Source organism: Actinia tenebrosa, unplaced genomic scaffold (assembly GCF_029948245.1).
Source record: "Actinia tenebrosa isolate PJP-AT-01 unplaced genomic scaffold, QUT_ActTen_1.0 PGA_scaffold7__59_contigs__length_16204524, whole genome shotgun sequence".
Taxonomy (NCBI): Eukaryota; Metazoa; Cnidaria; class Anthozoa; order Actiniaria; family Actiniidae; genus Actinia; species Actinia tenebrosa.
Window position 1 is genome coordinate 9,210,112 of NW_028292584.1, and position 16,736 is coordinate 9,226,847.

The window sequence follows — 16,736 nt, forward strand, 5'->3', positions numbered from 1 at the left end:
ATCGGCATCAGCATCGGCATCGGCATCGGCATCGGCATCGGCATCGGCATCGGCATCGGCATCGGCATCGGCATCGGCATTGGCATCGGCATCGGCATCGGCATTGGCATCGGCATTTTCTTACTTTGTGAATGACACTATCTGGATTGTCTTGACATGAACGACTTCTTTTTGAATACTTTTAGATTGTGAGTGGCAAGAGCCTCGATGCTGCTTTAACTGATTATATCAAAACCATTGCCACATCAACTAGAAGCAGAAGAAATACAGACGATTGGACAATAACTCTTTCTAGGCTTAGCAGAGTGACTGGGTTTCCGGTAAATTACTACTGGATAGATGGAGCAATCATTACTGTGCCATTAAGTGCCATTCTTGTTTCGAAAAGAGTTGTTTATTTATTTCTCTTGCCCCTTTTAAGATTCGAATTTTGACTGAGCACTTACAGCTCAGTTCAATGAATATTGCTACCGCCGATCCACTATATACTCGTTTTAATTTAGTATGTGACTAAATTGCTGCAAAAGTGTTGTCAAAATTTAAGGGTTCTTGACTTTATCCATATTGAAAGTATAACCTGCAAATAATTATAATTGTTGTCAGGAGGAGGCAAGCAAATCGTTGTTTCATGTTATTTTAAAGACTAAAGTAACAGAACTGTTTTTGATTACACATGCCTCAATTAACAGTTCTTCTCTTTTGTTTTAGTGGCCTGTGCTTAAGGAGGTTTTGGATGTTCTGTTTGACAGACAGTTAACTGGAAATGAAAAAATGCTTGATGTTCCTAAACATAAAGTCTTTTTGAAGGAGATTAGTCTTTTGTATAACAAAACGTGAGTTATATTACATCGATCCATGCATCTTTCCATCCATCCATCATTGTTTTATCCTCTGAGGTACTTATCTTTTTGCTTTTTACTTTTCATAGAAATCACACACTTATAGCTGACTACATCATGTGGCAAGTTGTCCGTCATTACGTTGGTGGTCTTCCCGATCTATACCGACCTGCAAATGGCGATCTTTTAACAAGCACCAACATACCACGATGGAAGCAGTGCATCAATGCAATGTTAGATCCCTTTGACATGCCACTCGGCCTACTCTTTGTGGATGTCCGTTTTTATGATGAAGCTAAAGTTCAGGTATAGTATTACGTAATTTTGTATTAATATAGAGTAGTTTGAGAGCAAGGCATACCACTAGAATCAATGACTACTCTCAATTACACCCTCCTGGCCGATGCGGTAAGTAAGGCCAAAGCTAACTAAGTGGAACATGAATTTAGCTGGCTACGTTTTGCGTAGGGACGAAAACCAGAAAGAAAAGCGATAGGATTGACGGCAAGACCTAACGAAGTCCACTCACATGAGGTGCTTACCCGATACCACAAGAATGATGGAATCTGATTGCTGTTGTTATTGGGGCAATCTATAATGAAAGAGCGCGTACGAAATGGTGTTTTATCTTTGTTTTCTTGCTTTTTTTTTTTTTTTATTGTTTTATTTTTACTATCATGTTTCCTTGACTCTACCTCATTACCATAATATTCAAGTCACAAACCAAAACAATTATTTCAGATACAGACTCTTTCATTGCAGATCAAAGACATGATTGAAAACGTTCGAACTTCATTCATCCAGAAACTATCAAGTCAAACTTGGATGGACAAAGAAACTCAGGGGAAGGCGAAGGAAAAGGTATCAAAGTATTGTAACAATAGTAGAAGATAGTAGACATAAGTACCGTAAGACCCGGAAAGGCAAAGAAGCTATTCTGCAGTCTATATTTGTTATAGATGGACGGTCCATTCCGATCCATGTGAAGATTTACCCATGCTGAAGTTTATTGTTATAAATCACATTATGTACTGTTTAATAAACGAGCAAGAGTGTTTTATCGGGTATAAAACACGAGGCGTAGCCGAGTGGTTTTAGACCCGATAAAACACGATCTGCGAGTTTATTGAACAGCTTAGAAAACTCATGATGTATGTTCTCATATTGTACTGAATTCTTTACGAAATGAACCAAGTATGATAGAGAAAATCCAAGTTAAAGTTTATGCAAATGAAGACGAATCTATATCAGATATAAAATCACCTTCATGGTCATGATTTCTATTGTGTTTTCCTCATGAATTATTAATGAGTTTTCTAAATATAGTTTCTATACTCCTCTCAAGCTACACCAAGCTTTTCCCTCTGTTTTCTTTAGAATGCTATACTTTGATAGGCAAGGACGGTCCACTCCAAGCCATGCAAAGATTACCCATGCTGAAGCTTATTGTTATGTATCTTATATCATCTAGCTTCTATTCCTCTATCTCAAGCTACACCAAGCTTTTCCCTCTTCGTTTGCTTTAAAATGATATACTTTGATAGGCAAGGACGGTCCACTCCGAGCCATGCAAAGATTACTTATGCTGAAGCTTACTGTTATGCATCTAATATCATCTAGCTTCTATTCCTCTATCTCAAGCTTTTACCTCTCCGTTGTCTATAAAATGCTATTCTTTGATAGGCTTTGGCAATCACAGTTGAGGAAATTGGATATCCAGCTTCCATCAAGGATCCTGCGAAACTAAAGGCACAGTATGATTCGGTAATTATAATTGTTATCTTTTTAGCGTAGCTAGGAAATATTCAAATTTCATCGAACCCTGAAACAACCTCTGGGCTGCTTTTCAAGATGAACATGACTGGAATTTATTGAGTTAATTAGAGTTTGCGGAGAAAGAGAAAACCTGAGAGGAAATCCTCTTGGAGTTTAGAGAGACATGATGGCTATATTTATTATTATCTTTGTTATCCTTCAGCTTAGCGTAACAGACAGCCTTATGGACAACATCAAAGCCGCCAATCATTTTTTCAGAATGAGAACTTTAAAAAAGTTTGAGCGTCCAGTGGACAAAAAAGAGTAAGAAAAGCCTTTGTCATTGGATTCATTTACGTTTACAAATAAATCGAGAAATGGAACTAGACCTGAGGCTGATTCTATCCGAGTCTAGGTCCTGGTCCTGGTCCTGGTCCCCTACCTTTTTAGCATTTTTCTAATGTATTGTTTCATTTCTATTTTTCAAGATGGACTAAGGGTCCTTTTAAAGTCAATGCTTTCTACGCTCCTTTCCTGAACGCAATAGGTAAGTAATTGGGAAGTGAATTTTATTATTTAACCTTAAACCTTTACAGTAATGATGAAAAGGTAAATTATACACCGTGAAAAGATGAAAAAACTTACTGACGAGCTCTTTTACTCCGACGAAGGACTAGCGTCCGAAACGTCAGTAAGTTTTTTCATCTTTTCACGGTGTATAATTTACCTTTTCATCATTACTGTTTCATTAGAAACACCGACGCAGCCCACACTAGTTTTTAGCTAGTTATATCTTCTTAAACCTTTACATTGTGTTTTTTACAATAATACGGGGATACTTGTGCAACCGGCGGCAAGGCGCACAGTAATGAATAAGGATTGGAGTGGTTTGATAAAAAAATTTATTGAATTCAAACCACAATTTTACATTTACAAAAAAAAATTAAATTTGAATTATAAGCTGCTCTCGAATTACTTACATTAATCTGCTATCAAGTTACCAAATCTCAATACAGGAAACCCAAAGCACTTTATTGACTTATTTATCATTGGCGTCTTGTTTCAAATCTCAACACAGGAAACCCAAAGCACTTTATTGATTTATTTATTCATGTACAGATTCCAAAGCCGGGCTCCCTGTGCACTGACTTAAGATTAGTTGCGGTCTAGTACTTTTATGAGAAGTCCTGCATTCTTGGGAACTTACGAGTCCCACGTATTCTACGCCCTAGGCTGACTAGCCATGATGTCCCAAATACGGATATTACTAATACGTTTACCGAACTAGCTTCCATAAATATTACTCATCCAATAATCTAAGGAAATTTGTAATTTGTTTACGCATTCCTTGTAAATACTCAACTAGGGAAGAACATTCCTTTGGATACACGAAATATTACTAGATTATTGGAAATATAGATTCATAAAACTAAATAATGGCTTATAGTAAAAATAGTGTCTTTTGACCGGATCACAGTTGGGTGAAAAAGAAAACATATAATCTGCGATAACAAGGACTATGATACTGTTGAGTGCTAATTAATATTCTGGTTCAATATTCTAGGTTTCCTTGCTGGAATTCTGCAAAAACCGTATTACAGCCCAGATTATCTGAGGTAACTTAAACGTCTCTTCGTTTTTGATATCGTACACCGTTTCCTTCTTCTTCTATTTCACTCTACCAGTCCTCTTATCTCTTCATCCTGGCCTCTCCTCCTTTTCTTCTTCTTGGCTTTTTTTCTTCTTCTTCTTCTTCTCACTTCTACTGCTACTGCTACTGCTACTGCTATTCGGCTACTCTACTGCTACTGCTACTGCTACTGCTACTGCTACTGCTACTGCTACTGCTACTGCTACTGCTACTGCTACTGCAACTGCTACTGCTACTGCTACTGCTACTGCTACTGCTACTGCTACTGCTACTGCTACTGCTACTGCTACTGCTAATTTTCTTATTTATTTTCTTGAAATTGTTTACTCTTCTGGCGAAGTTTTGGCGCAATTTGAGGCCGTTTAGTGGGCTTTTTATAAACTCCGCTCTTCTCAAATCGCGCGGAAACTTCTCAAAATGTCTATTTTGTTAGGTCCATCAATTATGGTGGTATAGGTGTGGTTATTGGCCATGAAATCACACATGCTTTCGATGGAACAGGTAAGATCAGAAAAGTAATAAGTATGATACCAAGTCCTCTATGCAAGCATCCATGTCACAAAACATCATTTCATTATTTCTAGGTCGTTTGTATGACAAGAATGGCGATTGTAAAAATTGGTGGTCAAATACTTCTGCAGAAGCCTTCCTTTCCAAATCAAAGTGTTTTGTCAAACAGTACAACAAGTATAAAATATTTGATAAATATGTAAGTTTTCACGATTCAACTTATGCTCAAGACGAGCAGCGTTGCTGCAAATGTTACAGAAATAAAATCGAGATCAGCATATATACATTTTATCTGCAGAATTCATGCATATATACATTTGAATTTCTACTTTAAATTGCCTGTCTTACTTCATTTCTATGTTTATAGGCAAATGGAAATATGACGTTGAACGAAAATATCGCAGACAACGGTGGCATTAAACTGGCATATGACGTTAGTAGAAATAACATAATATAAATATTTCATATATCCACCAATTCATGATAGCACACATCTATCTATCTATCCATACGTGTACCTTTCGACCCATTGATCCATCTAGCCACCAATTCATCCATCCTTCAACAAACTTGCCATCCAGCCACCCTGACATATTTGGGATGCACGGGTGACGTGCGCTGCCCAGCAATGTAACCCAGATAAGATTCCTGCCGGAATGCATCCATGCATCCATGCATCCATGCATCCATGCATCCATGCATCCATGCATCCATGCATCCATGCATCCATGCATCCATGCATCCATGCATCCATGCATCCATGCATCCATGCATCCATGCATCCATACAGTCATCCATCCATGCAGTCATCCATCCATGCATATCATCGTTTTTGTATTCCTCCATAGGCTTACCAGCGATGGACAAAGGAACACGGTACCGAAAAAATCCTGCCTGGTCTTTACCTCAACCCTAACCAACTCTTTTTCTTGGGATTTGCTCAGGTAGAAAACTGCAACAGTCTATAAGGAATGAAAAAAAAAAAAAAAAAAAAATCAATTACTAAATTTCCTACTCATGAAAGCAACTTGTGTGCTTATTGGTGTTTTTTCCCCCACTTTAGTCTTGGTGTAGTGTGTATAGCAAGGAAGGTGCTTACAGTCAGTTGTACACTGACGTCCATTCCACGGGAAAATACAGGTAATATAGCTCGCTTTTCACCAATGCGACCCCAGATCGAATTGCAACTATACACCTTTATCAAATTCATACAATACCGCTGTGTTCCTTGGTTACAGAGTCATTTACTCAGGGCTAGCATGATTTCAACTTCAAAATATCTACGAATGTCAAACGTAAAGTAAAGAATGCACAACTTCAACAATTGAGAAACACTTTCAACTTCCACGGACCTTCACTGGAATAAATGAATATTCTACACAAAATCTAGGGAAACGACCCTGAGTAACAGAGAACTCGAAACTGGAACATTTAAAAGTTAATATTATTGGAAGAAGGAAATATTTTTTAATGTACAGCAGAGAGCTAACAAGGAATTAACTCTGCTCGTGCAAATATGACGGTGGTCCTGTTATCGAATACACTACCAAAGCCGAGTGAGAGCAGCGCACATGTGTGAACTGCGTAAAACAATGATCCCAGCAGTCTCTCACCGTCTCGCACACCAATACCCTCAAATTCCTAAGTAATTTATTGAGTACGTATCCTTGTGCACCCATTATGCCATAAAAAAAAATTAATTAACTAGAGTTATCAGGGACCGCGCAGACTGGGGGGAGGGGGGCAGAGGGGAGAGCTGGGTGGCAATAGACCCCCCCCCCCCTTCTCTTTACCTTTTCCCATACTATAGTTTCTTATATTTTCCAATTTTCCTATTTTCCAATCTTAGCCGCCCCCTCACTTTTTCCCATACTAGTCTCCCCCCCCCCCGTGTTTTAAAGTGGTCCACGGTCCTTGGTTATGTCTAATCATTTTATTATTTTGTTGATAGAATTCTTGGTCCACTGTCCAACTTCGAGAAGTTTTCTGAAGTTTTTAAGTGTAAACCAAACAGTGGCATGAATCCTGTGGACAAGTGTGCAATCTGGTAAATCTGGACAAACGAGTTCCTGGTTTAAGCTTGTTCACGACGGTCATTTAAGAGCGACTGTCCAGAAATATCGAGCACGGGGCGGCCACAATCAAAAAAATAAAAGTCCTTCATTTTTGGTCTGTAGACACTGTTTGATGAGTTTATGAACGTACTGGGGTCGGTTTTTCGATCTACGTAAAAAATCCGGATTTTTTGAAAAAAAACGATTTCACCCCGTGTCGGTCTAAAAATTGCTCAAGAAACGGCTGCGTATTACGCTTTCAAAAACATTCTCGCTCCAAGTGAAAACCCAAGTTACAATCAAATTTGCAACTGAATTCAAGAAAAGGGGTGTTGAACAATTGTTCCAGGTGATTTTAGACGTTTTAAACTAAACTTTAGATAGAAAAAATTGCATTCTTCCAGCACAGTTATTCACAGTCTCGATTTTACCTCACATTTATAAAAGCGATTTTTTGCATGTGGCCATTCTCCAATTTTTACAAAACTCAAGCTGTACAATGTTCAAATGATAGAATAACACGAACTACAAAAATTAGTTTGGGTTTTTCCACAGGCCTTATGAAAACGTTATGCGAAGTTGGAAAAATTTGCCATGTAAATATGCAAATTAGCAGTTTGTTTACATCTCCACACCACAGATCACGGCCGCGAAAAAAGTCATCTAAAATAGTTTTAACAGCTTATTAATCCACACATTAGCCTATCTAAGGACTATCTAAGCATGATTGGCCTCTGTTATTATTTTTAACGATTATTTGTTGAAGTTAAGCCTACACTTTCGGTGTTGAAGACACTCAGCTTGCTTGCCTCGGTGGCATTCCATCGGTGCGTAGTAAACTTAGTAATCATAAATGACTGTTAACATGCTCTATAAACGTTACTATTCCTCACTAGTGGTATCCAGCTTATCACATAGTATTTTCACATACTGAGTATGCTTGAAAGTTTGCATTACTTTGTAAATAAGCAGGGATCAAACCTGTCAAAGCGGATTATGTGAGCTGATGGCGTGACAAACGACAGTTTGCGCGGAGCCGGACGTGACGTCGTTTGGTACAGTACGCTTTTTATTGCCTGAACATCTTGTGATTTTGTATAGACTAAAGAGAATCACTCATTATCAAGATTTGTTTTTTTTAGCTGTCATATGTTTTCTTGCTTGATCGAAGTCATGTTTAAAATTGGTTACATGTATAATGAGTGCAGTTGTAGCCTGATATACAATTCCCACTCCCCTACCCCACTAGCTTCATGGCTGTACAATAGATCGAATGTATGATAAACTCGCCTGGTTTCGTGGAAGCGTAAATCTGATATAAGACTATGAGAAAAAAGAAAATACATTTTAAAGTATATATATATATATAACATTTTATGTCGATAGTGCGATTTGATAGAACTGTGATCTGAACATGACGCGTGTGTGGCCGAAATGTCCAGGAATTTGATAGTTTCAATCAAATTCCAAAAATTTGTTGTACATTTCCAGGTAGACAAAAATAAAAGCAGCTTTTAACAAAGTGTTCATAGTCAGTATAGAAATTTGTTAATTATGGTGAGCATCAATTATGGAGGCTCGTGAATCATGTTCCTTTCAAGCTATCATTGGTGGTCATTGTGGGTTTGACCCAGAAGAAAGAAGTAGATCTGTCACTAACGTTCCTTTGACAAGATGTAAACGGGATATCGCTGAGGACAAACGATGTTTTAGTATAGTTGAAGTTGAAACCGAGGTCGAATTAATTCTCGCAAGACTATGTATTTTTGAGCCCTCTAGAAACATAGACAACCTTGCAATCTGTCGGAATCACCGTGCGTTTGGGCGTCAGCTGGAAACGGACATCAGTGAAATGTTCTGTACCCGTAACTCTTTCTCAGCACAAAGCCGATGTCAAAAGGAATCCAAAAGCAGAGTGGGGTTTGAGCAAAAGTGGATCGAAAACTGTGTTAAAAGAGACTGGTGTTTTTCTTACTGTTGGTTCAGGAAGGTTGGTGGATTGCTAGCATTACATTGACTAATATATACGGTCTATACGACGCCATGACTACTTGCGCAGTGCTCAGTCATGAAATTGTGCAAGCTTGACGCTACTACATCATTGATTAGGGACTGGTCATAAAATATAGGGGGGGTAGGGGTGGGCAAAATCAGAATAGAATCAGTGTTCTTTATCGTGGCCCACATAAAATGATGCTGAAAATCCTGATGATTTAGAAGCAAAATTGCAGGCCCACCCATTTTAGTTGTCAAATTTTATCAACAGCCCACCCCTTTTAAGGAGTTCAAAATTATGTGACCCATCCCCTGATTTTGCCCCCCAACCCCCCCAACCCCCCATACTTTATGACCAGTCCCTTACACATATAGAAATAGTCTTGGGGAGTGAAGTTATCTTACGAATGGAAGAATTGACTTTGTTAAGTCGAACAACACGAGGGACGCAAGCTACTTGATTGCAAATCGATGTGGGATGTGGTTCGATGATTCCAGTTAACTTGTTATATAAACTAGTTCTTTGATGTCTGAACATTAGGATGCGTTCATAATGTATGGCAGAGAGCGGTGGTGAAGGGGGGGGGGGGGGGGGGGGGCAGATGAAATTTAGGGGGGATCGGAAAATGTTTTACCAATAAAAAGGGGGGGGGGGGTAGGTAGGTTGAAAACCTTTTTTCAGAGAAATGGGGGACTTTTGGGTGGTCTTAAGAATTGTTTTGTCATTTAAAGATTTCATCTGCCCCCGCCCCTTCTGCCATACAATATGAACGCAGCCTTATTCAAATCGGGGTCTTTTTGTCGTAAAGAACAATATCATTGAAAGCTCATAGAGAGTCTTGATAACGAGTGATTCTCTTTAGTTTATGCCAAATCACAAGATGTTCAGGCAATAAAAAGCGTACTGTACCAAACGACGTCACGTCCGGCTCCGCGCAAACTGTCGTTTGTCACGCCATCAGCTCACATAATCCGCTTTGACAGGTTTGATCCCTGCTTATTTACAAAGTAATGCAAACTTTCAAGCATACTCAGTATGTGAAAATACTATGTGATAAGCTGGATACCACTAGTGAGGAATAGTAACGTTTATAGAGCATGTTAACAGTCATTTATGATTACTAAGTTTACTACGCACCGATGGAATGCCACCGAGGCAAGCAAGCTGAGTGTCTTCAACACCGAAAGTGTAGGCTTAACTTCAACAAATAATCGTTAAAAATAATAACAGAGGCCAATCATGCTTAGATAGTCCTTAGATAGGCTAATGTGTGGATTAATAAGCTGTTAAAACTATTTTAGATGACTTTTTTCGCGGCCGTGATCTGTGGTGTGGAGATGTAAACAAACTGCTAATTTGCATATTTACATGGCAAATTTTTCCAACTTCGCATAACGTTTTCATAAGGCCTGTGGAAAAACCCAAACTAATTTTTGTAGTTCGTGTTATTCTATCATTTGAACATTGTACAGCTTGAGTTTTGTAAAAATTGGAGAATGGCCACATGCAAAAAATCGCTTTTATAAATGTGAGGTAAAATCGAGACTGTGAATAACTGTGCTGGAAGAATGCAATTTTTTCTATCTAAAGTTTAGTTTAAAACGTCTAAAATCACCTGGAACAATTGTTCAACACCCCTTTTCTTGAATTCAGTTGCAAATTTGATTGTAACTTGGGTTTTCACTTGGAGCGAGAATGTTTTTGAAAGCGTAATACGCAGCCGTTTCTTGAGCAATTTTTAGACCGACACGGGGTGAAATCGTTTTTTTCAAAAAAATCCGGATTTTTTACGTAGATCGAAAAACCGACCCCAGTACGTTCATAAACTCATCAAACAGTGTCTACAGACCAAAAATGAAGGACTTTTATTTTTTGACTGTGGCCGCCCCGTGCTCGATATTTCTGGACAGTCGCTCTTAAGTCTTTTACTTTATTTCATACGTTTTTGTTGTTGGCCCTGCACGTATGCGCCGTACTAATCATTCTAATATCTCATTTTAGCTGTTGAATGTTGATATTTGATTATGTTTCAATTTATTGACAATAAAAGTAATTGATCTTATTTAAAAAATGGTTTACTAATTTAGTTGTATTCATTCTAAGCTTTTTGTCGGCATCAAAGCTGCAGCGCGACACTCTCCTAGGTAGACTCGTCTTCTACCAAAAATTATTTAGAGGATTTGGATTAACTCATTAACTTATTAACCGACGCGTACGCTTACGTAAGCGGTCACGAGGCAGGTATAGTATACAGTACTGAGTTCGTTAAGTGCAATTGAACCGTTGGTCACAGCCGTATTTATGGCGTATATAGACGGGAAAACTGAAAAAATCAAGCCAGCACACCGGCATCGCGGAGATCATGGGTTCGATACCCGTTGGAGCCTGAAATCATTTTTTCAGGTCTTTCTTTACGGCGTTCGCTTAGATCGCTTATTCACTGAGTGATGATCAACAGTTCTAACACATAACAGAACAGATAAGTAACAGTTTAAACCGTTTCTAAAGGCTAAAAAACACCAATTTAACGTAGTCTAACGGCTAAAACACCACCAATATTTGTCCTAGCGACCTTGGTTTAAGGTGGCTGGGTATTTCCAAATGACCGAATCGCTTATGTCGATTTTGGACTCAACTTTTGCGCCCTTTAAGCAATTGCCATAAAACTTTACCAACATCTAAAACAATCATTAAGTTATGATATGGTATATTCTGATTGCATTTCACGTTAATAATTTGTAAGATGTAAGTGATTAAGCAAATGCACTGTTTTCACAAAAACTCGATTTTGCGAAAAATCTGTCCGTTTTATTTCGACGAAAATTTTGGGATCCTTTTAGATAAACATAACACACAACCTGGCCAAGTTTAAAGAAATTCCTTGGCGCTGAAATACCGCTACAGAAAGCTCACCTAAATTCACCATTGTGATAATCTTTTAAAGTTGTGAACTAAATAGTCTTTGACTAAACATGCTTGAAAGCCATAGTTTTTAAAAAGTAACGGCAATTTAACATATATCCAAATGTCATACCGCGACTGCCAACAGGCTGACAGTTTCGAAGTATTTTGAAGTAATGTTAATATAATAAAAAGCTCAAATACCTGCTTAATAGGTCCAAGAAGTTGCGTTTTCTTCAATTTCTTCGTGGTTATCCAGAATTGTTCAGTCATAATTTGCCCACAGAAGTTTCAAGGTATAGTACTGTGATGAATTACCATCGAATTTAGCTGCTGTTTATCGCTTTGAATAAGAGAAATAACGTATTGGGTCGAACACTGTTCCGTGTCGAAGCTCAGTCGAAGCTCTTTGCTGATTAGTTGTTGAATACGAAAAGAGCATAAGGTGTAAAATATGTCAACAATTCACACGCTTGTTGGGGGGGGGGGGGGGGGGGGTGTTGAGACGGTCTCAGTGGGTCGAACGCCGAACGTAATAAAAGGATAAGAAATAGCCATAAGTAGTATGCTATTTGAAATTAAATTGGTCGCCATATTTACATTCGGCGTATGCAGCACGCAGTTTTTGGCTACCAAACGAGCTTTAATTTTACACGCCTTATTTGTTAAAACCAGCAAGTTTGCCATACGAAATATGTTGGTTTTACGTACGAAAGTCCGTGCAAAGAAGTATGCGAAGATATTAAATAGGGTCATAATTTTGCGTGTCTCGCTGTAAGTCTTTCTCAGTAACTTCTCGTGGTAGCGTTCCTTCAACATACACCGCGCAGCACCACTTAGACAGCCGTCCCAGAAGTACACGCCGAACTCCATCTTGATGTAATATTTCAAAGCCGACAATAAGGACCGGACGGGATTTCAAGTCCAAGCAATTAGTTCCAGTCCGAGACGCAGCCGAGAACTTGAACTAATTGCACTTGAAATCCTGTCCAGTCTGATATTGGAGGCTTTGAAATGACTTCTCATGCTCATTAATTATTCGACTTGGAGTAACTGGAACAAAATTAATTCAGTCCTAGGACTGAATTAGTTTTGTTCCATTTACTACAGAATCTTCTCTTAGTTTCCAGTAGCATTACGTGGTCCAAATACTACGATAGGATTGGCTCATTTCCTCATGAATGATTAATGAGTACGAGAATCTTCTTTCATTTACCCTTGCGATAATTCTCTCATAAATATCACCCTCCGCGTGGGCCACAGTTCGGCAAACCGTCGGCATTCTTCCCAGATGATTCCTTGTACTCATTGGCTTAAGAGAAAGCTCTTCAGATCCCATCTTTCTAGCTGTCTCTTTAGAGAGGTCAATTCAACCGTAAATCCGCCTATCATTTAAGATAGCCCTATAGAGTTTTATAGCTTAAGCATACGAGAAACCTTAACGTTACGAAACGTTTTGTTGTGGGCGTTAATCTTTATTGACAAGAAACTCCACATCTGTATGGCAATAATTATTAATAATCATAAAGAGTTTTCATTCGCAAGTTACTGCAATTTTCTTAAACATGCGAACTGGGGTCTAACTAGGAAACTATATTTAGGCTCTAGGCATTTCCTTTCATTACAACTTATATTTAGCTTTATTTATTTGACCAAATAAGTATTTTCTTTCTCTTCAATGATCTAAATATATAATATAATGCAATCTAACATAAAAGGAAATGTGAGTAAAAATGTATATTGTATTGTAAGTCTTCGTCTGCGAGTTGCATTCGGATTTTCGCCACAACCAGTCAAACATATAAAAGGTGCCGACTGATTAGGTTTGACTGACGGCCGCGAAAATCTAAATTTCAGCATGCAGCTCCCAGACACAGAGTTCGCATGTTCATGAAAATTGCACTAAAGCGATTGACATAATATATTCGAATTCGGAACTATGGATTTGTTTTATTCAGCAAAATCAAATTTCGTAATATTTTATTTTTAGATTCTGTATTTTTGAGGCCTCCATTGATACCTGCAGCCCAAGCTCCCGGGGGGGGGGGGGGGGGGGGGTGCTCCAATATATTGTCTATACGGGGATGATCCGCTGAACAGGGTATGGTTTTTCGAGCTTCTTGTCATAAACAGGGTATGCAATTTCACTCAAGTTCCAAGTTCTTCCTGAGTTTCCTGTCATATTCAGGGTTTCTACTTTCGTATTGACCAAAACTGGTTATTATGGTCGTAAAAAAAAAAACGATACGCGAGCTGACATGATAATATTGCAACAGGAACTCAGTGCAATAAATTATATCTTTTGTCATAAACAGGGTCCTCAAATTTGAGTTTTTTTTATCATAAACAGGGTACCCATTTCAGAATCCCAGCGGAACACCCCTACCCAAATTTTGGCGGATTCCCCCCCCCCCCCCCCCCCCCCCCTCCACCACCCCCCGGGCCCAAGCTGAATTGGACTTTCCTGTCAACATATTGAAGAAAAATTTTTTTTTTATAATCAACGGATTTTGGTAGTCGCCCTCGCCATTCTTAGTGTAGTCACGCAACGCTCCCTCTCCACTATCGAGTTACATGTCTTAACATAAATTTTGCATATGTCTAATCAAGGGCACTAGGACACCGAATGTGGTTGGATTTCTATAGGTTTTTTATTCCTTTCGATTATTTGAATTAAATTAACGTTATACTTGTTTGACTTATCTTGTGTCCGTGTTCCTTCGTTCGCTGTTGTAATCTAGACGTTTTCATTCCAAAGGTCAAACGGTTTGAATAGCTTATGAGCGTTACTTCTTTAACGGCCGTTCCGTACTTGACTCTGTTTGTACTATACCAACAATAACGCGACCGCGTGATACTCCTTACGTCAGTAATATTCAACCGTCCAGAGTTAATATGGTTAATCAAATTCACCTTAAGTTCATAGCTCTGTATGGAACTTAAGGTGAATTTGATTAACCATATTAACTCTGGACGTTGGTATAGACGGATTGTTGGTATAGTACAAGTATAGTACACTACACTACAAGGACCAACCACGCTGGTAACGCAGCCAGAATATGAAATGTAGGGTATTCGTAAGGATCCCAGAGCGATATTTTTTCTCTATAAGATAAGTTGAACACCGTAAATATGTACGCAAAGAATAGACATAGTATAGTAGTAATAAATTATGCGTTCGGTGTATATATAATGAAGTAGAGAGAATAAGAGAAAAATATCAAATGCCCTTGGCAGGATTCGAACCCACGTCTTCGGTATTCTAGTCCGATGTATTAACCACTAGAATACCGAAGACGTGGGTTCGAATCCTGCCAAGGGCATTTGATATTTTTCTCTTGTTCTCTCTACTTCATTATATATATACCGAACGCATAATTTATTACTACTATACTATGTCTATTCTTTGCGTACATATTTACGGTGTTCAACTTATCTTATAGAGAAAAAATATCGCTCTGGGATCCTCACGAATACCCTACATTTCATATTCTGGCTGCGTCACCAGCGTGGTTGGTCCTTGTAGTGTAGTGGTTAATACATCGGACTAGAATACCGAAGACGTGGGTTCGAATCCTGCCAAGGGCATTTGATATTTTTCTCTTATTCTCTCTACTTCATTATATATACACCGAACGCATATTACTACTATAGTATAACGTTAATTTAATTCAAATAATCGAAAGGAATAAAAAACCTATAGAAATCCAACCACATTCGGTGTCCTAGTGCCCTTGGTCTAATCATATATTATATTCAGTTCCGCGTTCTTTAACTGCTCTGTCACGGATGCTTTCATACAATGCAACTGTCAACATACCGTGGATTACGTCACTCTTTAAAAATATTCGATTGACTGATGCGATGTCATAGAAAGTTAAGTAGACAGTCTGATTCAACAAGGGTAGCTAGCAGCCATGGAATATGCCGCTTCGACCGAAGCGATAATGGAAGTACATTCCCGAAGTCACAAGATTCGCAAGATTGGGTTGACACTAGTCTTTGTTTTCTGTCTTGTTCTTCTAATTACATGTATAGTGTTGGCAGTCTTGTATTCACGAGAGCTTAACAAATCACCTACTAACAGCCAGGAAGCGGAAAAGTACGAGATCTGTGACGATGAACAATGTTTTAATCTCGGCCTAGGTAAGGTAATGTTGTGCGTTTAATTGTTTTCACCGGCATCATTATTAGGACGCAAAGCCGATAATGAATAAAACGAATGATACTGTATCTTCAAAGACGTGAGTTATCTTCAAGTTTAACAAGTTATTACACTTTTTAAATGGTATATTTTTTTACCCATCTGGATATACCCATAGTCTAGAAGGATTTCGTTTGCCCGTAAAACAAAGTTGTAAAATTAGAGACTACAAGTCAAGGTAAAAAATTAAAGAAAACAATGGAAATATTGTCTTAATATGAAATATACACCAGATAACAGGGTCAAAATTAGGTTTCGTACCAGACGTTGCGGAAGAGTTCACTTTTCCTTCATTCAGGCCCCGTCCACACTATGCCTCATAAAATTGAATCCGATTTTTTATTCATTCGGTTAGGCCTGCCGTCCACACTAGTCCGGGCGATTTACACCGAAAACTATTTTTTTTCGAATACGGTCTCCAGATTGGAACAATTTGAAAACGCCGGCTAGCCGTATAAGTGTGGACGGAAAACTTTTTTTTCGGTTTCGGTTTGAAAATTCGGATTCAAATTTATCCAGCTTAGTGTGGACGGGGCCTCAGATTCATATGTTAGAGTGGATGCAATAACAAATAGTAAACTTGCCCCCCAAGGAATATGGCGTCGGAAACAGTGAAAGGGTCTATTATACCGTGAAATAAAATCAAACTAAATACTAACTAATAGTATCTATCTAGTGACTAATAGTTATCAGACACAAAGAAATACCCAGGGGACGACATAACATGGTAATTATCATTTTACTCATTGAAAGTGCATCAGCTCATTGACACGTACTCCCTTGCTTTGAGCACTAGCAAATCTGACGATTCTGACACACAACGTAC

At 38.5% G+C, this 16,736-nt stretch overlaps 2 protein-coding genes and 1 long non-coding RNA gene across 6 annotated transcripts in view; 2 read left to right on the top strand and 1 right to left on the bottom strand.

Moving 5' to 3' along the window:
• LOC116304217 (endothelin-converting enzyme 1) overlaps positions 1–6,923 on the top strand; it is an 11,644-nt gene extending 4,721 nt beyond the window's left edge. Inside the window, exons 5-18 of the mRNA XM_089040097.1 lie at positions 186–320; positions 709–833; positions 929–1,145; positions 1,602–1,700; positions 2,523–2,603; positions 2,818–2,918; positions 3,083–3,141; positions 4,159–4,210; positions 4,679–4,746; positions 4,830–4,954; positions 5,123–5,188; positions 5,604–5,699; positions 5,819–5,895; positions 6,707–6,923. Of these exons, the coding sequence (XP_088896223.1) occupies positions 186–320; positions 709–833; positions 929–1,145; positions 1,602–1,700; positions 2,523–2,603; positions 2,818–2,918; positions 3,083–3,141; positions 4,159–4,210; positions 4,679–4,746; positions 4,830–4,954; positions 5,123–5,188; positions 5,604–5,699; positions 5,819–5,895; positions 6,707–6,806 (1,401 nt within the window). The 3' untranslated portion in view covers positions 6,807–6,923. The remainder of the gene's footprint in view (positions 1–185; positions 321–708; positions 834–928; positions 1,146–1,601; positions 1,701–2,522; positions 2,604–2,817; positions 2,919–3,082; positions 3,142–4,158; positions 4,211–4,678; positions 4,747–4,829; positions 4,955–5,122; positions 5,189–5,603; positions 5,700–5,818; positions 5,896–6,706) is intronic.
• The window catches only part of LOC148905517 (uncharacterized), a 13,593-nt gene extending 1,542 nt beyond the window's left edge, over positions 1–12,051 (bottom strand). Inside the window, exons 1-2 of the long non-coding RNA XR_016121729.1 lie at positions 11,911–12,051; positions 5,274–5,717 (exon numbers count right to left, since the gene is read on the bottom strand). This is a non-coding gene — a long non-coding RNA (uncharacterized LOC148905517). The remainder of the gene's footprint in view (positions 1–5,273; positions 5,718–11,910) is intronic.
• The window catches only part of LOC116304220 (endothelin-converting enzyme 1), a 19,926-nt gene continuing 15,051 nt past the window's right edge, over positions 11,862–16,736 (top strand). For 2 of the 4 annotated variants that reach the window (XR_004198030.2, XR_004198031.2), the window contains exon 1: positions 15,415–15,852. Coding sequence is in view for 1 of the 4 variants with exons in the window: in XM_031713920.2 (XP_031569780.1) it covers positions 15,624–15,852 (229 nt within the window). In the remaining 3 variants the exon portion in view is untranslated. Of the gene's footprint in view, positions 12,003–15,414; positions 15,853–16,736 lie in introns of those variants that run through there. The other 2 variants (XM_089040089.1, XM_031713920.2) reach the window with 2 other exon arrangements.